Source organism: Papio anubis, chromosome 6 (genome assembly GCF_008728515.1).
Source record: "Papio anubis isolate 15944 chromosome 6, Panubis1.0, whole genome shotgun sequence".
NCBI lineage: Eukaryota > Metazoa > Chordata > Mammalia > Primates > Cercopithecidae > Papio > Papio anubis.
In genome coordinates this window covers 82,477,372-82,503,874 of record NC_044981.1, presented here as the reverse complement: position 1 = coordinate 82,503,874, position 26,503 = coordinate 82,477,372, and the positions used below count along the sequence as shown (strand labels likewise).

At 36.7% G+C, this 26,503-nt stretch overlaps 1 protein-coding gene across 3 annotated transcripts in view; it reads right to left on the bottom strand.

The window, feature by feature from the left end:
- ZNF292 (zinc finger protein 292) overlaps nucleotides 1-26,503 on the bottom strand; it is a 107,858-nt gene that overhangs the window by 16,974 nt on the left and 64,381 nt on the right. For 2 of the 3 annotated variants that reach the window (XM_021937579.2, XM_003897876.5), the window contains 3 exons: nucleotides 11,588-11,790; nucleotides 3,227-3,363; nucleotides 1,215-1,356 (listed from right to left, as the gene is read on the bottom strand). In XM_021937579.2, coding sequence (XP_021793271.2) covers nucleotides 1,215-1,356; nucleotides 3,227-3,363; nucleotides 11,588-11,790 — 482 coding nt within the window. Of the gene's footprint in view, nucleotides 1-1,214; nucleotides 1,357-3,226; nucleotides 3,364-11,587; nucleotides 11,791-22,503; nucleotides 22,548-26,503 lie in introns of those variants that run through there. The other variant, XM_021937580.2, reaches the window with a different exon arrangement.

The following is a 26,503-nucleotide window of genomic DNA, read 5'->3' as shown; positions in this document are numbered from 1 at the left end:
GAGCCACCACGTCCGGACTACTATTTGTTTTTGAGACAGGGTCTTGCTTGTCGCCCAGGCTGGAGTGCAGTGGTGCAATCTCGGCTCACTGCAACCTCTGTCTCTCAGGCTCAAGCCATCCTCCCACCTCAGCAGGGACTACAGGCAGGCGCCACTTACTTTAGTAGAGATGGGGTTTCATCATGTTGGCCAGACTGATCTCAAACTTCTGACCTCAGGTGATCCACCCACCTTGGCCTCCCAAAGTACTGGGACTATGGGCGTGAGCACCCTGGCCTGGCCCAAGATCTTATCTCCATATAGCTATCTCCTGTCCCTGTGTAAATATCAAACTTCCAACTACTTAGTTACTGCAAGTAGCAACTTATCCCAATCTCCAGGTTAGGTGAGGCTCAGTATCAGTTCAAGCTTTCTGTTCCTGTTTTTAGGTTTCACCTTTTGAGCCCAAATATTCCTGCAATCTCAGCTGCTACACAATAAAAGAGATGTTTGTTTTATTTTATCACGTATTTGTGGCTGTTTGTAGAATTTTAGATAATGTAATCTTCCCTTCTGCTAGCAAAGGAACGTAGCACTATATATTCTTCTTTATACTTTTTAAATTTCTTTTTGTTAGTTTGTTTGAGATGGAGTCTCGCTCTGTTGCCCAGGCTCGAGTGCAGTGGCGTGATCTCGGCTCACTGCAACCTCCACCTCCTGGGTTCAAGCAATTCTACTGCCTCAGCCTCCTGAGTAGCTGGGATTACAGGTGCACGCCACCACATCTGGCTAATTTTTGTATTTTTAGTAGAGACAGGGTTTCACCATATTGGTCAGGTTAGTCTCGAACTCCTGACTTTGTGATCTGCCCACCTCGGCCTCCCAAAGTGTTGGGATTACAGGTGTGAGCCACTGTGCCCAGCCTACTTTTTAAATTTCTATAGTCAAATTATTAAAGTAGTGTAACACCTAGAACCAAAACAAAGAATGATATAATTTAAGTATTACATATATTACTTTTCTTTTGGGTAAGTAAGAACAAGCCCCTGGATCTCAACTGCATTTTTAAGTCTTTCTGTATCAAGTATCTTAAAGGACTAACAAGAAAATGTTCAAAGGATTAAATGAAACATTTTAAAAATCACTGAAAAGGGTGCCAAAATCATAAAAGTTATAGTCTTTTATTAATGATAATGTATACATTTTAACCTTAAAAATATTCTGATTATTCTTACCTCTGAATTAATAACTTTAATCAGGAAGAAAATGTGATATACTGTTTTCGTTAACAAAGAAAGTTGACGACACCTCTCAAGGTACACTTGTATAGATGGTTCTACTCTTTGTTGTAATTTACTCCAAAAGAGAGTAAGTTCCCTTAAAAAAAAAAAGTTACAGTAAGAAAAGTTGGAGCAGTAATGTAATAATCATGGACCACATTAGTCCAGTCATTACATTTGAAATTAAAACTGGTTTTATATTCCAATCCTATATGCATGCTTAAGTTTAAATGCAAGAAAACAGATCCCAACTATCTAAATACCAAATAAAATCAGGATATGATTAATCATTTTATTAATATTTTTCAGTCCCAGAGAAGCATTACCTTTTACTAGGAAAGCATCTAACATTTTTTTTTTGGAGGCAGTCTCACTGTCACCCAGGCTGGAGTGCAGTGGCGCAATCTCCACTCACTGCAACCTCTGCCTCCCAGGTTCAAGCGATTCTTGTGCCTCAGGCTCCTGAGTAGCTGGGATTACAGGTGCGCACCACCATGCCTGGCCAATTTTTTATTTTTAGTAGAGATGGGGTTTCACCATGTTGGCCAGGCTGGTCTCAAACTCCTGACCTCAGGTGATCCGCCCACCTCAGCCTTCCAAAGTACTGGGATTACAGGCATGAGCCACCGTGCCCAGCCAGCATTTAACATTTAAACGAGTTATACAGATGATAACTTTGAGCAACGTGTGAACTTTATGTAATAAGAAAGCTCAAGATACGTGTGTGTACGTACGTGTATGTGTGTGTATATATATAAAACATATCAATGACATGATTTTTAAACAGCATTTCTCTTTTATTTCCTAACAAATTTAAAATTGATAGTAAGGTTATTATTATTAGATGAATATAAAAACCAATGCTGACAAAAAACCCAGAAGACACTAATCTATGTCACAGTAATTTCCCAGTTGATTTACTGGCTTTCCAGTTGATTTTCTGTCTGAACTCTGTACTGCTACTTCCTTGTCCAACTCTGCCCTCACTATTGAGTCGTCAATCAACTCACAACTGCTTATCTTAAACAGTGTTTCTTGAACATAAACTTCTATGTTGCCCTTCAAGAGCTTATAATGGACTGCTTTTGCTTAGCATATGAAACTTAGCTTTTCATGCCTTTGTAAAAACCAGCATAACATACTAATTTTTTAGTCATCACTGATTTTCTGGTAGTATAACTAGAAAACCTATTACACTTGTCCTGGATAAATATATCTTACTTATTCTCTCTTCAGAATCTTTCTGCCTTTCATACCAGTCCTCTGTATTGCATATACTACTTTGCCTTCACAACAAGGCTCAATGCTTAGAAATCTTTTATAAGCTTCAATCTTTATTGATTACACAATCATTGATTTACCTTGCTGTTCTATTATTCATTTGTATGCTGTCATTTGGTAAATATTCTTAAATGTTGGAATTTTATAAACCAAATTTTCTTATGTGTTCCCATAATATGAACACAACACTGAAGAATTATAGTGCTGTTGACTGACCAGATAAATTGTCAGTGTTAGCGAAAGCTAATTTAAGGCAGATGATCTTCAGTTTTTTCATTAACTGAAACCAACATCTCTGTTTCTTGTAGCCTCCCAAAGGATTACATATAACAAGCTATGCCCAGCTGAAAATGTACCATAAGAAGAAATGTACTGCTTACATATCTAAAAAATGTTATGGTGGCATTGGACAAAACAAGTCTTTCTTTCGCTTTCTAACACTTAAAATTTTCCTGACCAAAGATAATTACTGGTATGCATGCTAAGGAATTGTGTGGCCTTTAATACACAAAGTTTTTAGAGTTGTAACAACTACTTGATAATAAGTTTGCCCAGCATGTAATATCTAAATATAAGCCTTTTGTCTTAAAAAGATTTTAAATTATGTTCCTAAGTCATATGAATTCTCACAGCCTATTTTGTATTCTTATTTAACAAAGATTTCTTAAAAAATAAAATCAACTCACCAAGCGCAGTACATATCTCCTTGTTGGAGCTGACGTGACAAAAATGCAGTACATAAGACAAGAGCGCTTTTTTCATCACCCTCAGATTCTAAGTTACAGATCATTTCCAGTGCATCTTTGCAATCAACTTCTGAAATCTAAAGAAAAAGCCAACAGAAATATTCCACGAAACGGTTTTATATTAGGATACAGAGCAATATACCTTTGGTTTTTTCATTAGATATTTACAGATCGTTTTCATGAATAAAATACCATTACTTCATACACTATCAAGTCAGTCATAATTTGTCATTATGGGACAAAGACTGGCTGCAGTTTAAAAAAAAAAAAAAACACCTTTCTTTATAGCCAGTAGAAATTTACATAGTAATTCTGAGAATATTAAGAAACACCTGAGAAATATTAGGAATATTAAGAAACACTATTTAAGAATTTACAAGCATTTATATGTAACTAACTGATGATAACTATAAGCACTCTCTACCCATTCAATCAGATCTGATCATGAAAAAAAAACTACAGTACTTTTATTTTTTCCCCTTTTATCCACTGATTTAAACAAGCATTAGAATCAACAGAGAGACACAGAGAGGTACACTGCGTATAGACTGATAAAATATGTATCTATTCATGAGGGAAAAATATAGTGTTAAGCATTTTATGTAACTACGACTTTTAAAATTAGCTCACCTCAACTTTCTATAAATCTCCACTATTTTTCTTTTCATATAAATATACTCCATCTCAAAGCTTGCCAAAAGTCATGCATGTGTACATATAACCTAGATGAAGGCAACTTGCTTCATTTAATGATGCACTTACATCTATGATTTTTTTTTTTTAAATTAAAATTTATTACTTCATCACAATGATGTACTATATAAAACGAAGAGACTTTACCTGTGATTGCTACAAGCATCTGCTATAAGACAAGGGATGTGACAAACAGCATACAATCACAAATTACCAGTGTTCCAAAGAATAGAAAGATTAATTCCAACATGGTACAACTGACAGATGGCAAAAAGAACTGAAGACAAAACAGACCATTAGCACTCACGTACCACAGAGGAGACTATGCCTCTCCTAGTTGATTTTCTCTCTTTCATATAATATTGAGTAAGCAAAAATGTGCATATGTGTAAAATGTAATGTGTTTAGGAGTCAATAATTATGTAAATGGAGAATGGGGGTAATCCTGAGGTCAATCTTTGATAATGAGGATAAACGCTGTGGGGCAGTAGATTCACAGGTTCTATTTTACACATTAAATCAGGCCTTTTTAGAAAACACTAAGGGAGAAACAAACAAAGAAAAAACATCGTGTGTTCAAACATAAATGACTACCTAAAGCAATTATGAAGTTAGTGGAAGAGTTAAGACTGAAATCTAGTCTTATACTACCCGGTACAGTGCTCTTTCCACTACTCCTCTGTCTGACTCTTTTTCAACAAATCTTTACAAGCAGCTTGATTTAAGCAAATTAAAAAAAGACTGAAGGATATATATTTATAAAGTAAAGATTTAAAAATATCTACAATTTGTTAAACACATGGTCAGACATTTTATGTATATTATTAACCATAACTTTCCCACTAGGTAGGTATTATCACTAACATTCTATATACAGATGCTCTGTGACTTACGATGGGGCTACATCCCAATACACCTATCCTAAGTTGAAAGTGCATTTTTGACTTAAGATATTTTCAATTCAGAGTAAGTTTAACTAGATGTAACCCCATCATATGTCCAGAAACTTACTGAATGTGTATCACTTTCACACCATTGTAGAGCTGAAAAATACTAAGTTGAACCATCATAAACTGGGGGACTATCTGTATGATGAATGTGCTAGTTGAGTGGTTGAGCCACAAATCAAATCATGTCTGGCTGACATCAAAGATGCAAGCTCTGGCCAGACACGATGGCTCACCCCTGTAATCCAAGCACTTTGGAAGGCCAAGGTGGGTGGATCACCTGAGGTCAGGAGTACGAGACCAGCCTGGCCAACATGGTGAAATCCCATCTCTACTAAAACATACCAAAACTACCTGGACATGGTGATGCATGTCTGTAGTCCCAGCTACTCAAGAGGCTGAGGTGGGAGAATCGCTTAAATCTGGGAGGCGGAGGTGGCAGCAGTAAGCTGAAATTGCACCACTGCACTCCAGCCTGGGTGACAGAGCAAGACTTGGTCTCAAGAAAAACAACAACAACAACAACAAAAAACCCCAAAAAACCAAAAAAAAAAGTTCTTTCCACTTCATCACAATATATTTTATTCAAAGTTATGTTAGTTTTAAACAATTACCCTGTCACACTCATGCAGACAAACTGCACTGCCTCCAGACAAACAGCTTGCCTGGTAGATGCTACCTACTACTTTATTATTTATTTATTTATTTGTGAGACGGAGTCTTACTCTGTTGTCCAGACTGGGGTGCAGTGGTGTGATCTTGGCTCACTGCAACCTCTGCCTCCCTGGTTCAAGTGACTCTCCTGCCTCGGCCTCTCGAGTAGCTGGGACTACAGGTGCGTGCCACCACGCCCAGCTAACGTTTTGTATTTTTAGTAGAGATGGGGTTTCACCGTGTTAGCCAGGATGGTCTCGATCTCCCGATCTCCTGATCTTGATCCACCCGCCTCGGCCTCCCAATGTGCTGGGATTACAGGCATGAGCCACCATGCTCAGCCAATGCTAATACTTCTTTTAAAGAAAGAAGGCCTAAGACATTAAGTTGCTTGCTCAAAGTTACGCACTTAGTGGCAAAGTCAAGATGTCAACCTAAGTTTAGCTTCAGAGTCTGTGCTCTTTCCAGAATTCCACGTGCACAGGCATACTAAGGCCATATATTCGTATGCTGCTAAATATGGATTTTTACTTGTTCAGGTTTAATAAAAATCCTTATTTCTTGAAAGTCTGATTTATTTTTAATCTTATCATTTTTGTTGTTCTTCTAAAACCTAAGCCACCCTTAGGCCGGGCCCGGTGGCTCACACCTGAAATCCCAGCTCTTTGGGAGGTCAAGGGGTGTGGATCACCTGAGGTCAGGAGTTCGAGATCAGCCTAACCAACATAGTGAAACCCTGTCTCTACTAAAAATATAAAATTAGCCAGGCGTGGTAGCAGGTGCCTGTAATCTCAGCTACTTGGGAGGCTGAGGCAGGAGAATTGCCTGAACCCGGGAGGTGGAGGTTGCAGTGAGCTGAGATGGTGCCACTGCATTCCAGGCTGGGCAGTAAGAGCGAAACTCTGTCTCAAGAAAAGTAAAAAATAAAAAATAAAATAAAATAAAAAATAAAACCTAAGCCACTCTTGCTGAGTGCTCATATGGTACCAAATTTATCTATTATGTATAAGGAAAGAAATTTACTTCCCCAATGTTATTACTATCATTAGCTTACTCTTTTTTTTTTTGAGACGGAGACTCACTCAATCACCCAGGCTGGAGGGCAATGGTGTGATCTTGGTTCACTGCAACCTCTGCCTCCCAGGTTGAAGCGATTTTCATGTCTCAGCCTTCCGAGTAGCTGGGATTACAGGCAAGTGCCACCACGCCTGGCTAATTTTTGTATTTTGGTAGAGACGGGGTTTCACCAAGTTGCCCAGGCTGGTCTCAAACTCCTGACCTCAGGTGATACACCCGCTTCGGCCTCCCAAAGTGCTGGGATTACAGGTGTGAGCCATTGCACCCGCCCGGCTTACTCTTAATATTTAAAAATATAAATGTGTGATTGCCTGTGTGTATTTTTTCATATACATGCAATGTACCAATGGAAACATTTGCTATATTTACTAACACAGCAAACTTCATTTTTCATAGGCATACTAATGAAACAATTTTTATGGTGTACTTGGGATCCTTCATTTCTCTGATTTGCCACTAGATGGCCGTCTTGAAAAAATATGACATTAAATAGAATGTAGGAATAAGGAAGTCATATATAAAGTAGTAAATGACTGAATTAAAATTATGAAAAGTGAAGCATAGCCACCAATGAACAAGAATTATTTAAAAATTCAAAGAAGCAAAGTTCAGAGATTATCAGTATATTACCTATAGAGGGACTATTCTCTATTGCTTTGACAAATGAGCAAAAATTTAAATACCAGAAAATTTAGAACTCTTAATAAAATACTTAAAACCGATTAGGATGATCTGTTTGCTAAAGACACATTATGCTGAATAAAGTCCCTTTATAAAGCATAACAATTATTTCAAAGATGTAAATAATAATTTGTATGTTTTAACATGGCTCTTTATGCCAAACATTCAAAAAACATAGAACACTATCAACATTTTATATGAATTTACAAAGCATGCTTTTAAAAAGTATTGGCTGTAATCACATTTCAAAAACAGTTTCGGTTGGGTGTGGTGGCTCATGTGTATAATCCTAGCAACTTTGGTAGGCCAAGGCGGGAGGATTGCCTGAACCCAGGAGTTTGAGACCAGCCTGGGAAACGCAGTGAAACCCTGTCTCTACTAAAATACAAAAAATTAGCCAGGCATGGCAGTGTGTGCCTGTAGTCCCAGCTACTTGGGAGGCTGAGGCAAAATTAATTGAACCCAGGAGGCAGAGGATGCCATGAGCTGAGATCACACCACTGCACTCCAGCCTGGGCAACAGAGCAAGACTCTGTCCCCCCAAACAAACAAACAAACAAACAAAAAGTTTAAAAAATAACTGATTTGCTTATCAAAATAATATTGCTTTCCATATAGAAAATAAATGTTAAACCTGTCATAACTAAGAAAATATAAAATCAAGAGTTAATCAAAATTAACTTTTGGGCTAACAAATATTTAAGACTAATAATCTCTAAGAAGATATTTCACATATTGTTTTTGGAAACATAAATTGCCATAATCGTTTCTGGAGGATAGTTTAAACCTATCAATTTAAAATGTGCTGATTCTTTGATCCAGCAATTTCACTTCCAGAAATTTACCCTACCAGTACACTCCCCACAAGGATACACAGATGTATGCAAAAAGCAACAATATAAGTAAGTGTCCACCAATCTGGTTAAAGATATTACAAATCCATACTATGGAATTATGTAGCCATGAGAAATAAGGTTGATCTATATGGAATGATATGGAAACATGTCCACAATAATAGCGGGAAAAGTGGCCAACAACCAGGGAGTGTGTATGTGATTTTAAGTATTAAAAATGCATGTATCTGCATAGAAAAATGTCAGAAAGATTATATATCAAATTTTAATCTTAATAATAATTACCTAGTGGAGTGTTAAATGGGGAAATGAGACAGCTACAGAGATACAAGATAGAAAGTTTTAGTTTTTAAACTTCTATATTTATTTTAATGATAAAATGAATAGAAATATTGGATCTCAACTAGACACTGCTAACTTTATTTTTTACTACTATACCAAGAATCCAGTTCATTCCTTCCAGAAAGGCCAGATAAACACTCATCTCTCCCAGCCCCATTCCTCTGCCATCTACCAAGGCTAGCTGCTATTTCTTTTCTTTTTTTAAAACAACCTATGGGGTATCAACTAGCTGCTATTTCTATCACACTGAAAGGGTCCTGGGGAACAGTCAATCCCTTGCCTCACTTGGACAAAGATCTCAGAAAGATCACTACCAATCCAGGCCATTGCTGACCCCTTCTAACAGTCTATTCCCACTATCCTTTAAGGAACACGTAAACAAAACCAAACCTCAAATACTTGTAAGGCAAGTAACGTACATTAATGAAGTGGACAAAGAGTAGGGTGGGCAAGTGAGACAGGACACAGTGCATACCTCTTCCAAAGGGGGCAATGTCTCTGGGTTGGGGACAATAAATCAATAAATCTTAATTCACTCACCTCATATGGAACAATGAACAAGTTTCAAATGTGTTTATAACAGAAACATAAAAGAGCAAGCAATCTCTAAGCAAAAAAGGATTTTTAACAAAGTAATGTTGTTACTTTGTAACAAGGGACTTTAAACAAAGTAATGTTACTATATATGTGTAGACTTACAACTATCTGTCCTGTTCTGCAGTATATGATCTAGTTTTTTCCTGGGATGGAGTATACAGGCCTTAGTGAACCCTGCTTATGAACATGAAAAGTCTTAATTCTACCTGCTTAACATGAGAAGTGGGGGGAGGGAAATAGTTTCACATGACATTAGAGGTACCCAGGGTCTTCACAGAGAATTTTCCTGATCACATCCCAGAGCAGGCTGGACTGTTGTTACTCAACTCTGGATAATTAAACCAAGAAGGAACTTAGGCTCAGTATTGCAAGACTGGATTATTCAGAGAGCTGGAAATACAGATTTTCTTTTTTTTTTTTACTGGATTTTTACTTGAGACACAAATTCATAGTCTTCAACTTCAAAGCTAACCCAACCACTCTATGTTTACACAGTCAGTTTCCTAATAGGAGATATGCTTCTTTAGTGAAGGGCCTATGCCTTATTCACCTTTAAATCCCACCTCCCGTCAACTTCCCACCAATGCTTATACAGAAAAAATCATTCACTTAATACAAATCTGTGGAAGTGGAAGGGAGGACAGATAGACTTTAAGGGCAGGGACTGAACTGATAATAAAAGCTTTCATGGCATTGAAAAATATGAGATGTAGCAGCACAATAACTAATGATTTTTTTAAAAAAGTTACACACATGTCAAAGGTGATTTCAATAAATTTTATACATCTGCAAATTAACTTATCTAGTTATTTTGAACTAATAAGAAAATGTCAGTCTTCTATTTTGCTCTCATATATAATATCAATTAAAAGGTCAATTACCTGCAATAAAAGAAATAATAAAGAAAAACATATATAGACTAGTCGAAGTCCAAACTAATAATGATATAATATCCTATGCTACAGACCATGATTCTACTCCATCTAGCCTACAAACTGTCTGACATTACTCTTCCCAGTACCCTCAATATCCTCACATAAGAAACCCAACAGGTTTATTTCTAATCTTGGTCCAAGCCTACCACTTGCCTTCCTACTTGTCTATTCTCAAGGAAAAAAAATATTACACAATCATCATTACAAACCTCATGTGGCACTGAGCTTTCTGTATGAGCTATTCTGCTTTGAGACTGATGACAATACCTCTCGGTCTAAGAGGATCATGCAAGCTCTATTAGTTTACTCCTCTGTCTTATATCTCAACTTTTCCCTTAACATATCCTTATGTTTTGCCTACAATCGCTTTGTTTTCCTCTCTATTGCTCTGGAGTCAAAGGGTATGTATATTAGAGATATAAGACACTTGTACACAATCAGTGCCCACTGAACACTGATCAACTTACTATAGGTGTTTTTGTTTTTTGTTCTTGTTTTTTTCAGACAGAGTCTCACATTGTTGCCCAGGCTGGAGTGCAGTGGCGTGATCTTGGCTCACTGCAACCTCCGCCTCCCAGGTTCAAGCAATTTTCCTGCCTCAGCTTACCAAGTAGCTGGGATTACAGGTGCCCACCACCATGCCCAGATAATTTTTTGTATTTTTAGTAGAGATGGAGTTTCACTATGTTGGCTAGGCTGGTCTCAAACTCCTCACCTCGTGATCCGCCTGCCTCGGCCTCCCAAAGTGCTGGGATTACAGGCATGCCACAACACCTGGCCGATCTACTATAGTTTTATCTAAATTTTAAAAATATACATGCCCTGTTTCTTGATCAACAACTTTTAATTCTCCTACCCTGTCTCCAACTTCCTTTTGAAATTGTGAGTCCCCCAAAATGCAAAATTCCCATTTGGATCATGATTCCACTCTCAGAATTTTGTAGTCATAAACTATACAAATATGTGAATACTATGCTTTATACCAAACTAGAAGCGAGAACACAATGTCTAAGAGAGAAAATAAGGTTTTACATTAAATATGCAAATAAATATGTACTCAAAATTATATATAGCATAGATGTGCATATAAAATATAAAATTTATATGACTTATCTCCAAGTATTCCCAGAGATAAGTCATAAAATTTCTACAAAGTTACTTAAATTAGTCAGTTTAAAAGATCTTCAAGTATCTTGAAGTCAGACAAGATTGAAGTTAAGGCCCAAAGCTGACAAATCTAGATATTCTACTAAACTGTTAAGCCACCACTATCTTTCCAACAATTTAGCCAAAGCATTTAACAGATGAATATTATTTAAAACAGAAACTAGGTGCAATCAGTTTACATATAATTCTAAAAGTTGCTTAGAATCATGTTGCCACCACTCAGGAACATACCAAAAATGTAAGATTGACAATGATCTCTTCACTATCTAAGAGAAAAGGAAATCAAAGACATTCTAATTAAAAATTAATTTCTCAACTTAAAAAATAATTACTAATGAAAGAAAACATACTCACCTCTTCAATTAACTTTTCATTTGGTGATGATGTACAAAGACAGACAAGGTAAGTTTGCTTAAAACTACCTTTTGTACCAATCTCTGGATGGTCAGAACACAGCTTTGCTAGAGCAGTTGCTTGACTTAACTGATGTGTTTTGATTAGGTGTTTAATTCTCATATCCAACAAGATGGGACCCTCAAAAGCTAAAAATTCATTCACTTTAAAAAACAAGACATAATAGATTATCAACATTTGGTAATACTTCATTTGCAATACAAACACTTACAAGAAATATTTTTAAACATAGGAACTAAAATGCTTCTTTTTTTCAATTTTCTATTATTGCTAGTAAGGCTATCACAAAAGACTTGACCTTATAAGCAAGAAGAGATTATACTGCTAACTTTGAAAAGTTAAGTACTTTTGGTCCCTTACATAAGGGATCATTTAGAATGAGCTGAATAAACTTGATGATGAAAATAATTCTGTGTTAAATTCTAATAGTCAATGTTATTAAAATTACACTAAATTTTTTTCCTACAGCAGTTATTCTTCAACACCAGCAGCTAGCATCCCTAAAATCTGTAATGCTAGGGCATTACAACCTTACATGATGAGTAACCACAAAAAGCTATTGGAACATTACAGAAGAAGAGATTCAACTAATATTTTGTTCAATATTGATGGTATATTTTCCATTTTACAAAGCTGAAATCTAACTTTTAAAAATAGATGTTTTAGAATGAACCAAAATATCTATAGAAAAATAAATAAGATGGGAGAAAAGTTTGCCAAAGGATAAAACTTCTGTGGGTTTTATGTCGTTATTTTTAAAACGTCAATGAACAAACTCAAAACAGTCACTTATTTAAAAAACAATTCTACTTTGTTCAAACCTCTGACTATCCCCTAGTGCTAGTTTGGTCATCTACAAATAAGAATTAATATTTTTATTTTTCGTACTTATGAAGGAGAATTTAAGTTTTAACAAGTGCAAGTTTAAATTTTTCCCTAAGTGTTCTTTACCAGAATAGAAATCATGTTTAAAAATTTATTTGGCAATGGCTAGCCTGAAACCTTGGGAAGGCTTTTAGTAATACAATTTAAAATGCCCTATGAATAAAACACACTATCTTCTCTGCTTGTTAACATACTGAAAGATACGTCTGGTAAGTAATTTGCAGGTCAGAGGATAGAAAATGAGAAAAGATTTCCTTTCCTTCTTGTAATATCCTTTGTTTCCCTCTAGTACTTTTATTTTTACATCTAACTGTACTCCACTCTACTATGAAAAGATTCTTCTATAAAATGCTATGATCATGGCTCCTCAGTATTAAAACCATAAACATATAAGCAATATAATACAAGATCTCAAATCTAATCCTTTTCTTGAAGTCTAGACCTTTTTACCAGCTACCCTCTATTCTTTACATTACACTAAATCAAAAGGCATAAAGCATAAGCACAGATAAATAAAGCATATGTTTCTGGTGCCTCTGACTATTATGTCTTTATGAGATAAAGGGCATTACTTTTCTTTTTTAAAGTTGCATTATCCTATTAGGACAATTATATTGCAGTTACAGTTTAGTTCACTGACAAAGCAAAAGATGCTAAATATAAGATTTAAAAAAACAAAGTTATAATAAAGTTATTCTGGCTATAAACACCTTTAGTTTCCTAATTCAACAATTTTCTCCAAAGGAAACTCTAGAGATATAAAGTCTGGGAATTACTGCAATGGGAATTACTGCAAATATTTCCACAAAAAAGTCATAATCAACAGACTCTAAAAGATCATGGTGAATAAATAACTTAAAGGTGGGAAGTATTTAACAAAACTGATGGTCCCAATCTCAAATAGGCCCTACATTCTCAAATAGCAGCATTTAAGTTAGAATGACAAATTGTGTAATTTCTGCATTAAATCAATGTAGAAAAATATTAATATTGCAAATTTCAAAACCATAGGCTTTTGTTTGTCTCTTAATGATGGGAAACCACTGCCACACTTAGGGCAAAATGGATTTCAAAAATACACAGAATATTTGAGTAGAAGGAAATTTACAGATCATTTTGTCTGTTCCATCATTTGGCAGATGAGTAAACTGAGGCTCAGAGAAGGCAAGTGACTTCCTAGGGACATAAAGCCAGTTAATGACATAACTAGGAGTAGAATGAGTCTTCTAACTTCTAGCTTTATACAGTGTGAGATACGAAAAGAATTTTTTTTTTCTATTTGACTACTGGGTCTACTTCTCATTAGAATGGCAGCTTTCAGCAGTAAAAACCTCTGAAGTAGCATCAGCCTTTAAAGGAAGATAATTATATATTCTGAAGTTCATGATTCAAATGGATCGAAAGTGGATTACACTCAATTCAGTCCTATTGAAAGCTCACTTCTATCCCTCTACTTCACTACTTTTCCCCCCACTTCCCTGCATCTTTCTCTATTTCTCTGCAATCCAAGATGTTTTTCCTTATAATGTTACAATATTGCAACAAAGACTGTTTTCATGCTTCTCAGACTTATCTCTAAGTAGCCAGCATATCAAATTTCACTCCCTAGCCTGCTTTTCCCACTGGCATCCCACAAAAGTATAAAATATTTGTAATTTTACTGATGTGGCACCTTTTCATGTTTTCTCCATATTCACAGACTTCAACAGAAAAGCAGGCTTTACTATATTTGGGCCTATCAAGAGAGCTTTGTGACACAGATAACGCTACTTCACATGGCAATGTAAATAAATGATATTTAGCCAATTTGATTAAAAATGTAAAAGAGCCTTCTTTATGCCACTGTCTTTTTTTTTTTTTTTTTTTGGTACGGAGTCTCGCTCTGTCACCCAGGTTGGAGTGCAGTGGCACGATCTCAGCTCACTGCAAGCTCTGCCTCCCTGGTTCATGCCATTCTTCTGCCTCAGCCTCCCAAGTAGCTGGGACTACAGGCGCCCGCCACCACGCCCGGCTAATTTTTTTGTACTTTTAGTAGAGACAGGGTTTCAGCGTGTTTGCCAGGATGGTCTTGATCTCCTGACCTCGTGATCCGCCCACCTTGGCCTCCCAAAGTGCTGGGATTACAGGCATGAGCCACCGCACCCGGCCATGTCACTTTCATAATATTAAAAGGAAACTACTAATTCCTACATTAAAGATAATTAAATACAAAATATGAGTTGATTTTCTGTGAGAAATAATTACACAAGAATTAACTGTGTACTATGTACAACAGGTTACACTAGCTCCTAGATTCCCCCTAAAGTGGGGTCAACTCATTTACTGGGTTCCTATTCTCATGCTCAGATTTGCACATGATTTCCTCTGCAGCATCTTTAGCTGTTTGAAAAGCATCTCAAACTCAGCATACGAAATCTCTACACCACAGTATGTGTCATCTCCACATTTCCATCTATTCAGTTGTGCTCAAGGCAGAAACCTGAGTCTGTCTTAAAAATGCTCTCTCCTACCTCCTTTCTACCCAGATGTCAATCTATCATCTAGTTCTGTCACTTCCAATGCCTAAATACTCAATTCCATTAACTCTTCTCCATCTCCACTTCCACACTGTTCCCCCAACGCAACCCTGCCCAAATCACTAATCAGACTATTTCCTAGCAATCTGCTAGTCTTCTCCATCTACTCTTACCACCTCCATCACTTCACTAGAATCCAGGGTGATTTTGGCATTACTTTAAAGCACACACTTGATTGTCTTCCCTGTTTAAAACCTTCTAGTGGCTTTCCCTTGCTTTCAAAGCAAGGATCACTTATCCCTTTTAAAAACACTTAATCTGTATTCTCTCTTAGAAATAATTCAGCAATTAGGCCAGGCACGGAGGCTCACGCCTGTAATCCCAGCACTTTGGGAGGCCAAGGTGGGCAGATCACCTGAGGTCGAGAGTTCGAGACCAGCCTGACCAACATGGAGAAACCCCGCCTCTGCTAAAAACACAAAATTAGCTGGGCGTGGAGGCGCATGCCTGTAATCCTAGCTACTTGGGAGGCTGAGGGAGGAGAATTGCTTGAACCCGGGAAGCGGAGGTTGCAGTGAGCCGAGATTGTGCCATTGCACTCCAGCCTGGGCAACAAGTGCAAAAACTCAGTCTCAAAAAAAGAAACAATTAAGCAATTAGGCAAGAAAAATAAAAGACATCAAGATTGAAAAGAAGTAAAATCATCTGTTAGCAGATGACATGATCTTATATGTAGAAAGTCCTAAAGATCCCATTTAAAAACTACTGCAACTAATAAGTCTGGCAAAGTTGCAAGATGTAAAAATTCACATAAATATCAGCTGCATCTATACACTAAAAATGAACAATTCAAAAAGGAAATTAAGAAAATAATTCCATTTACAATTCCAACAAAAACAATAAAATAGGAATAAAGGTAACCAAGGAGGAGGCAAAAGACCTGTAGACTAAAGATTATAAAACACTGCTAAAAGAAATGAAATGCATAAATAACTGGAAAGTTATCTTGTGTTCATGAATGATGAGACTTAATATTAAGATATCCAAACTAGGCAAAGCAATCTACAGACTTAACACAATCTCTATAAAAATCTCAATGGCATTTTTTTTTTGGCAGAAATAGAAAAATGCATCCTAAAATTCATACAGAATCTTTAAGTCAAAATAACTGACAAAGAACAACAAAGTTGAAGGTCTCACACTTCCTGATTCAAGATATATTACAGAGCTCAAGTAATCAAACACTGATGATAACTGGTATAAAGACAGACATGTGGACCAATGCAATAGAAAAGAGTCCAGAAATAAACTCTATCATATATGGTCAAATGATCTTTGACAAGGGTGCCAAGGTGACTCAATGGGGAAAGAACAGTCTCTTCAACAAATGGTACTGGAAAAATTAGATACCTAGATGCAAAAGAATGTAGCTGGACCCTATTCCTGCACCATATAAAAACATTAACTCAAAATGGATTAAAGACTTAAATGAGAAAATTCAAAATTACAGAACTCCCAGAAGAAACCATAGGGAAAAGCTTCATGACAACGGACTGGCAATGATTTCCTGGTTATGACACCAAACATGTCACAGGCAACAAAAGCAAAAATAAAACTACATCACACTTAAAAAACTTTTATGCAAAGGACACAATCAACAGAGTAAAAAGGCAACCTTTTCACCAGAGTGAAAAGGAATGAGAGAAAATATCTGCAAATCATATCTCTGATGAGGGATTAATATCAAGAATATATAAAGAACTCCTTTAACTCAACAACGACAAAAAACAAACAATCCAATTAAAATATGGACTAATAACTTGAATAGATATTTCTCAAAAGATAACATACAAATTGTCAACAAGCGTATGAAACATCACAAATCATCAGAGAACTGCAAATGAAAACCACAATGAGATATCACCTCACACCCATTAGGATGACTACTATGAAAAAAATAGAAAACAAGTGTTGGTGAAGATGTGAATTAACTGGAAACTTCATACAATACTGTTAGGATTGTAAAATGATGTACCCTCTGTGGAAAACAGTACAGAAGTTCCCCCCAAAATTTAAAATACAGCTACCATATGATCCAGCTATCCCACTTCTGGGTATAAACCCAAAAGAATTGAAAGCAGGGTCTTGCAGAAGTGTTTGTACACCCATGTTTATAGTAGCACTACTCACAATAACCAAGAGGTGGAAGCAATCCAAATGTCCAAATACAGCAGATAAATGAATAAGCAAAATGTGGTATAAACATACAATGGAATATTATTTGGCCCTAAAAAGGAAGGAAATCCTTTCACATGCTACCACACGGATGAATCTTGAGGACATTATGCTAAGTGAAAAAAGTCAGTCATAAAGAGAAAAATATGGTATAACATTTATATATGGGATCTAAAGTACTCAAAATTACAGAAACAAAAAGTAGAATAGTGGTTACCAGGGACTGAGGGGTAAGGGAAAAGGGGAGTTGTTGTTTAATGGGTATAATTTTCACCTTGGGGTTCAAGATCAAAAAGTTTTGAAATATGTTTACAGCAACGTGAATATATTTGACATCACCAAACTTAAGAATAGTTAAGATGGTACATTTTACCTTGTGTTTTTTTTACCACAATTAAAAATATATTAAAAAAACACAATTCAGCATTGTTGGAATCCAAATTAAGACATTTAATTAATCCAAAAAAATCCAAATTAAGACATTTAATAAAACACAATGCTTCAAGCTCTACAATACTGGTTGCCCACAGAGTCTAATTTAATTGGTATGAGGTAGGGCCCTGGCACTGGTCTATCTAAAACCTCCCCAGTTAATTCTAATTATAGCCAGGATTGAAACTACTGCTCATGGTAACTTCCAAATGACCAATTAGGGATAATCAACCTTGACCCCACCTCTTCCCCTTTCCTGAAGAAGGATGTCACATTTTCAGGAAACAGAATTAACTTTTAAAGATTAGAAAGTATTTCATATCATAGATGAACCTAGTCAGTATGCCACAATTTTTTCACAAAATGAGATTTAACTATGAGTGTCAGATTTAACTAAATTCTGACAGATTTTTCCACATGACATTATAAAATATACCCATTAAGGCCGGGCATAGTGGCACACGCCTGCAATCCCAGCACTCTGGGAAGCCAAGGCAGGTGGATCACCTAAGGTCAGGAGTTCGAGACTAGCCTGGCCAACATGATGAAACCCAGTCTCTACTAGAAATATAAAAAATTAGCTGGGCATGGTGGCGCATGCCTGTAGTCCCAGCTACTCGGGAGGCTGAGGGAGGAGAATCGCTTGAACCCAGGAGGCGGAGGTTGCAGTGAGCCAAGATCACACCACTGCACTCCAGCCTGGGCAACAGAGGGAGACTCTTAGCTCAAAAAAATGTATATATATGTATTTAAAAAATAATGTACTTGTCTGGGATGTTTAAGAAACCAAAGAATGGGCCGGGCGCGGTGGCTCAAGCCTGTAATCCCAGCACTTTGGGAGGCCGAGGCGGGTGGATCACGAGGTCAGGAGATCGAGACCATCCTGGCTAACATGGTGAAACCCCGTCTCTACTAAAAATACAAAAAAATAGCCGGGCGAGGTGGCGGGCACCTGTAGTCCCAGCTACTCGGAGGCTGAGGCGGGAGAATGGCGTGAACCCAGGAGGCGGAGCTTGCAGTGAGCCGAGATCGCGCCACTGCACTCCAGCCTGGGCGACACAGCGAGACTCCGTCTCAAAAAAAAAAAAAAAAAAAAAAAAAAGAAACCAAAGAATGTGTTTAAAAATCCTTTTTAGTAAAAATGAAAACTTTGCGTCACATAATTAATTACTTATATTTAATTATAAAATAGTAGGGTATAATCTGCATGTAATCAGATCTGACCTTACCCTATTTACCTGGGCAACATTAGTTATCGTTAGCTCTCTCCTCCCATCCCCTCTCCTGCTAAAATATTACTGCATCTTAGGTATGCTAATATCTAGCAAAGAGCAATTTCTCCATGTTCACTTTAAAATGCAAAGTTTATTACTAAAATAAGGGCTTATTTCCGACAAAACCATGAATGATTTATGAGTATCACGGAAAATCTTAAGCTTTAGAAATTTCCTTTGAAAACAAAAGAGTTCTGGGGTGGGGGAAAAGAGAACTGCAGTGCTCAAGATGCAAGAAAGGACTGGCAAGCTGACAAAAATGCAATTTACGCAATTGCAAATTAACCCAATATAGAAGTAGAGGGAAAGTGCCTAAAAAATTCAGTGTGACTATAACAGGGAGTTGTCTCAGAGCTTAGATTTTAAAATAATACATACAAAAGAAGGAAACACAGGTTTAAGACCAAGGATGCACCATGAGTGTCAGACACCTGGTGCTAACAACCTATGCAAAATGTTAATAAAGCTAAAACCCAAGATGATACCTAACTCACCAAAAATGCTGAGAACAATACAACCGAGCATGGTGGGACCTTCTTGGGAAAGTCTGCTACTTGGGTCTGATTATGTACTATTTATGATAGCAAAGAAAAGCATATTTCCTCTACTCTTACTCTACTCCTTCTTTGATAAGCTTAAGATTTAAGAGTAGAACAAACCATAGAATAAGTGAAAACAGATGGCAAAATGTAATTTTCAAAACGGGGCTGATGGTACTTCTTGCAAAACTGTAGAAACAGCAACAGATGTAATCCTGAATAAGAGTTTAAAAATTAATTATATTAAAAAGATGGGTTGTGATTGTTCAGAAAAAGAAGTGTGACTAGTAAGAGCCAAGACGAATTCACTAAACATAAATTAAGTTACACTTTTCACAGAAATTCATCTCAAAATGGATCATATACCCATATGTAAAATGGGAAATTATAAAATTTCTAGAAAAGACCATAGAAAAATCTATATGGCCTTGGATTTGGCGATGAGATTTTAGATAAAATACCAAAAGCATGATCCATGGAAGAAAAAACTGGGAAGTTGGACTTTACGAAAATGTAAAACTTCTACTCTGTAAGTTGCTCTTAAGAGAAAGGACAAGCCACAAGAGAATTCTTTCACAAGAGGGAAAGAAAAGATTTGCAAAACACATATCTGAAAAAGAACTTGTACCCAAAATATACAAAGAACTGTTAAAACTCAACAATAAGAAAACAAACAACCCAATTAAGAAATAGGCAAGAGATCTGAACAGATGCCTTACCCAAGATATACAGATGGCAAATATGCATATGAAAAGATGTTCAGAATCATTTGTCATTACAGAAATGCAAATTAAAATAACAATGTGATATCACCACATGCCTATTAGAATGGCTAAAATTCCAAAAACAGACAATACCAATTGCTGGTAAGGGTATGGGGCAAAAGGAATTATTCATTGCTGATGAGAATACAAAATGGTACAGGCACTTTAGAAGACAGTTATTTTTTCAAAGTTAAACACAGTCTTACCATATGACATAGCCATCATACTCCTAGGTATTTTCACCCAACTGATCTGAAAACTGACATTCACACAAAAACCTGCATGCAAATGTTTATAATAGCTTTATTCAAATCACCAAAAACTGGCAGCACATACATCAAAAACTAGCATCCATTACATGGCTGTACCACAGTTTGTTAGCCATTCACCTTTAACAGGTGAATGGATACTGTGGTACAGCCATATAATGGAGAATTATTTAGTGATAAAAAGGAATGAGCTAACAGCTCATTGGTTTAACAGACACGTAAAGCCCTGGATGAATTAAATATACAATGCTATGTGAAAGAAGCTTAAATGAAAAGCTTTAATTAGACGACATTCTGAAAAAGGCAAAACTATAGCGGTGGCAAACAGATGAGTAGTTGTCAGGTGTTTGGGAGAAAGCTGGATAGGTGAAGCACAGTTGATTTTTTTTTTTTAGGGAGTGAAACTACTATGTATAATACTGTAATGGTGGACACATGACACTATTCATTTGTCAAAACCTATAAAACTATACAACACAAACAGGGAATCTTAAGGTATGCAAATTGAAAAAAAATTATTTAGGAGGTTCAGGAAGCCCAAGATGGAATACAGAATGTAACAAAATAACTGTATTACAAATGTATGAAAACAACCTCACTGAAAGGAATGGAGAAATAAGGTGCTGACCTAACTAACTTTGGAAATGAGTGGAGAATGTAAGAATAAAGTAAAAAAGAACTGTACAAAAGCACTGTACTGTAATTAAGAAAGCTTTTCCCTATAGGGGTATAACAGGAGTAAGTAAATGGATGGCCAATGCTGGAAGAAGTTAGTCTGAAAGGCTACATACCGTATGATTCCAATTATATGACATTTTGTTGAAGTGGGGGATTACAGATTAGCAAGGGAAGGAGGCTAGAATGATCCTTGTGTTAATGAATTAGACTTGGAGACATTAATAAGAATTCATATTTAGTTTAATATAGATCTTGGTTTCTAACACCATTCTCCAATAAAAGGAGCAAGTCCTCTCTAGAGAAATGGGTGATTCCAGGACTCAGGCAGGAAATACACCAGATGAACCTGGAGCATATTATGGTGCCAGAAAGCAAGGAAGTGGTCACACAAAAAACAAAACCCATGACGAGGGACACAAGAGTCAAAGGAAAAGAGCTCCCATGCCAAAGCTGGAAGAAATTGAGCAACAAAATAAAGTGCATCAGATTATGACCAAAGTATAAAATAAATATATATAAGGCCATACTAATATAAAAGACTGATTTTAAAAAAATAAATAGGGAGGAGACAAATCTCCTGTGTAGAATTCCAAATAACATGTAGATACTGCTTCCTCAAGGAGGTGCAGCATAACTTTCCACTTCAAGTATGGGTTGCACATAGTGATTTCATTCTAAAGAATACAGCATGGAAAGGGAGGAAAGAATAACTTCATAGTGGAGAAACCTGACACACGCTACCATAGCTAGGTGGTCTAGGTTCACACAAACAGTGATAAGTCGGCTGGGTGTAGTGGCTCATGCCTGTAATCCCAGCATTTCGGGAGGCCGAGGCAGGTGGATCACTTGAGGTCAGGGACTTGAGACCAGCCTGGCCAACAAGGTGAAACCCCGTATCTACCAAAAAATACAAAGAAGTTTAGCTAGGCATGGTGGCACATGCTTGTGGTCCCAGCTACTCGGGAGGCTGAGGTGTGAGAATCGCTTGAACCCAGGAATTGGAGGTTGCAGTGAGCTGGGATTGTGCCACTGCACTCCAGCCTGAGTGATGGAGTGAGACCCTTTCTCAAAAAACAAAAAAACCCCCAAAAACCCAAAAAACCTCAAAACAGTAATAAGTCATGTTGACAATATATACGCTTTATATGATGTGATGACAATGGTACTTTACCTTTCCGGTCTTCCTTCTCAAAACCCACAACCCCAGTCTAATCATGAGAACAACATCAGACAAATCTCAAATGAGGGACACTCTACAAAATACCTGACCAGTACTCCTCAAAACTGTCAAGGTCATCAAAAACAAGGAAAGTCTGAAAAACTGTCACAGCCAAGAGGAGCCTAAGGAGACATGACGACTAAATGTAATGTGGTATCCTGGATGGGATCCTGGAATAGAAAAAGGACATTAGGTAAAAACTAAGGAAGTGTGAGTAAAGTATGGATTAATTAATTAATAACAAAGTATAAATACTAGTTTATTAATTGTGACAAACGTACCAAACTAATGAAAGATATTAATGATAATGAAAACTGGGTGTAGGGTATACGGAAACTTCACAGTTTTTCTATAAATTTAAAACTATTCTAAAATAAAAAATTTTATGTAAAAAACAAATTAGGTCAGACTAACCTCAGTATTGAATAATCTTACATAAGAGAACTTTAGGCAAACACTTGTCAAAAACAATGAAAGTCTGAAAACCTGTCACAGCCAGTTTTTCACAGTCACAAACACTTGTTATGGTCTTTCACCAAATCCTTATAGATAGAAAAGGAGAATCATGGGCCAGTATTATGGGAAAATAGGTATATTTGATAAAACAATAATAATCAACGGATATGGATGTAAGAACTAAAGGCAAGCAGAAAGATTTTTGTAAGTATCCCAGAAGCTTATTTCTGGACATGACCTTTTTACGGTTATGATGAAGAACCTGGATGCCAATATGGTATATGAAAATGAAGTCTACAAAATGAGAGGATATTGGGAAGGACAAAATCCTTGAATAACAACATCAGGATTAAAAAGAATCTTGACAAGTTGGGGAGACAGAATGGATCTAATACAGTAAAATTAAACAGGAAGAAAAAGGTAATACACTTGTACACCAAAAGAAAAAGTATACAAATGTAGATTGAGAAGACATAATTAGAAGTTAGCATTTATTTTTTTAAAATTTTAAATGATTTTAGTAACCTCATTGAGTTGTGAGAATTACATGGCTGCCCAAAAAGGTTATGTCATCTTAGGTTACACTAACTTAAGTATAAATTGTTAGCATGAAGAGAAAGAGGATACCTGTGACCTCAAAACTGGCCAGATCATATTTAGAGTACAGATGAAGTGCTGAGATTTACACATTTAAGAGAACTACAAAAACATAAAATGCACTCAAAAAGGAGGAATCACGATTGTAGATTTATAATCAAGCCACATCAAGGTTTTTAGTCTACAAAAGAAGACTCCCATAAATATATACACCTGCTATATATCCACAAAAATTAAAAATTAAAGAAAAGAAGACTAAGTGTAGACATGATGGCAATCTTTAAAAATCTCAATTGCTACCAAGTGAAAGACAGATTTATACTTTACTATGGCTAGAGGCAGCACCAGGTCCAAAAGAAGGAAACTCCAAAAATTAGTTTTCAGAATTTTCACAATGAAGATTTTCTAATTGCAGGCTAAGAATAGACTGAACTACGTAAGTACCATACTCTAGAAGTGTTTGAGCAAAAGCTAATTTATCAGTGATGTTTTAGAGGGGAATTAAAATTGAGTAACAAATAATTGAGCATTAAGTACCTTTCCAATCCCAAGATTATGACCAAAGAGAGGCATAAGTAATATTTAAGTATGCCTAAAGTTCCTTTGATATTCAAAACCATCTACTTGACTTGTATTGGTTTAGTTATTAGAGCTACCTCACTCTAGGACACTCAAACGTTGAAGTGAAACCACTATCTCTGAGTCCTATCCACCCTTATTCTCCCAAATTAAAGAGTATTTCTTGGTTGAGCTGGGCTTTAGTAGCTCCAAAATCAGTCAATTGAAAAAAATAAACTAAAATAACTCAGAATTAATCAGATTATTCACTGTTCAAATACTACATCAAAACTTCAAAAGGCTTCACTATAAACAAACTAATGAGTATAACCTATAGAGGTATACTCATTTTCTGAGCTCTTTTATTCTTCTCTTCAAACTTGCTGCAGGCTAGATTATGGCTGCAAATCTCTCAATCATGTAACATCTCTCTGGTTGCTTCATGAGCTGTATTGTATTAGTTTGGCTACCTACAATCCATCTAATTTGTGGAAACTCCTCCTGGCTGCATAGTCCTAATTATTCCAGTGGCATGACAGATGAAGGTCAAGAAATAAAGCAGCACAGAGATGGGCAGAGACATTGGTTAACAGATACAATGTTAGGCACATTTAAACAAGTAAAGAAATCAGGCACATTATCTTTTCAAATAAAGTTGACATCTCTGCTAGGATAAAGGTTCCTTTTTCCCACTTTAGCATAATATGTGAATTTAGCAAAATGCTGTTCAGAAATTGACAATGGGACAACAGGGCATAATAGGAAGAGGCTGAGGTCTGATTTTAATTCCTGGCTCTGCCTCTCATCACCGGTAATGTGGTATGGAAAAAATACTCATCTTTCTGAGCCTCTATTTTCTCATCTGAAAAATAGGGACAATAAAGATTCTACCCTTTTCACAGCATTCACTATGATGGTTAAATAAAACCATGCATATAAAAGCACTTTCCAAACTGTGAGGAACTTGTAATTTGATATTATTACTAATATATCACATCTAATATTTCTAAAAGTTGACAAGATCAGAAAGTATAAGTTGGTGCCAGAAGTAAAGCATACTGGTATTAATCTATTGGGAATAAAGTTAATATGGCAAGGCAAAAAAAAAAAAAAAAAAATCTAAGATTCTCAACTTTTTTTTTTTTTTTTTTTAGAAGGGGTCGTGCTCAGCCGCCCCCGCTGGTGGGGGGGGGCGTGGCCTCGGCGCCCCACTGCACCCTCCGCCTCCCGGGTTCACGCCATTCTCCTGCCTCAGCCTCCCGAGTAGCTGGGACTACAGGCGCCCGCCACTACGCCCGGCTAATTTTTTTTGTAATTTTAGTAGAGACGGGGTTTCACCAGGTTAGCCAGGATGGTCTCGATCTCCTGACCTCGTGATCTGCCCGTCTCGGCCTCCCAAACTGCTGGGATTACAGGCGTGAGCCACCGTGCCCGGCCGATTCTCAACTTTTACATTTATTGTTAGGCTGGGTATGGTCGGTCATGCCTATAATCCCAACACTTTGAAAGGCTGAGGTGGGAGGATGGCTTGAGCCCAGGAGTTCGAGACCAGCCTGGGTAACACAGGGAGACCATGTCTCTACAAAAAATAAAAATACAAAAATTAGCTGAGTGTGGTGGCATATGCCTGTAAGTCCCAGCTACTCGGGAGGCTGAGAGGATCACTTGAGCCTGGAAGGTTGAGTCTGCGGTGAGCCATGATCACACCACTCAACTCTAGCCTGGGCCACAGAGCAAGATCCTGTCTCAATAAATAAGTAAATAAATAAATGAATTACTATTATTAAGTAATGAAAGGATCTCCTTCCAAGGTCTTGAGAACACTGTAGCTAATTTTTGGATATCCATGAAGACAGGGGATAAAGATAAACCTCTTGTGAAAGCTAAGAAACAGGTACACTACTAGAACAATCAAGAAAACATGGAGAAAATGGAGGAGACGGAAATCAAGTAGGAATAACCAACCTAAAGAGAAGTTTGAAGATTGGCTGGGAAGGCTTTGGGTAAATATCAAAGTACCAGAAGAGCTCACAAGCAATAGACTTCACACTCCCTTCTCATGGCCTTCATAACTTGCTATCACATAGCAAAAATTCCTAGAATTTGCCACTGATCAACAAGAAAAGCAGCAATAAATGACGGAAGAAGCTTACAGTGGTAAATACAAGATTTTTCCATTAGATATATTACAATTATTCTAAAAAATTTACTTCCCAAAATACCTTGGGAAAGGTTAGGATGATATTTGGGCACACTTTCCTAAATAATCTCAAGAAAAGTATCTAGAAGACAACTGTACTTTTCTTCAGGGTCTATACAAATTTTAAACTCTAAAAAACATTAAGCGCTATACATATAAGTAATTTAGCCACCTACTTTCAATAGGATACCAGGCTGAGCTCATATAAGAAAAACACAGGGGATAGAATAAGAC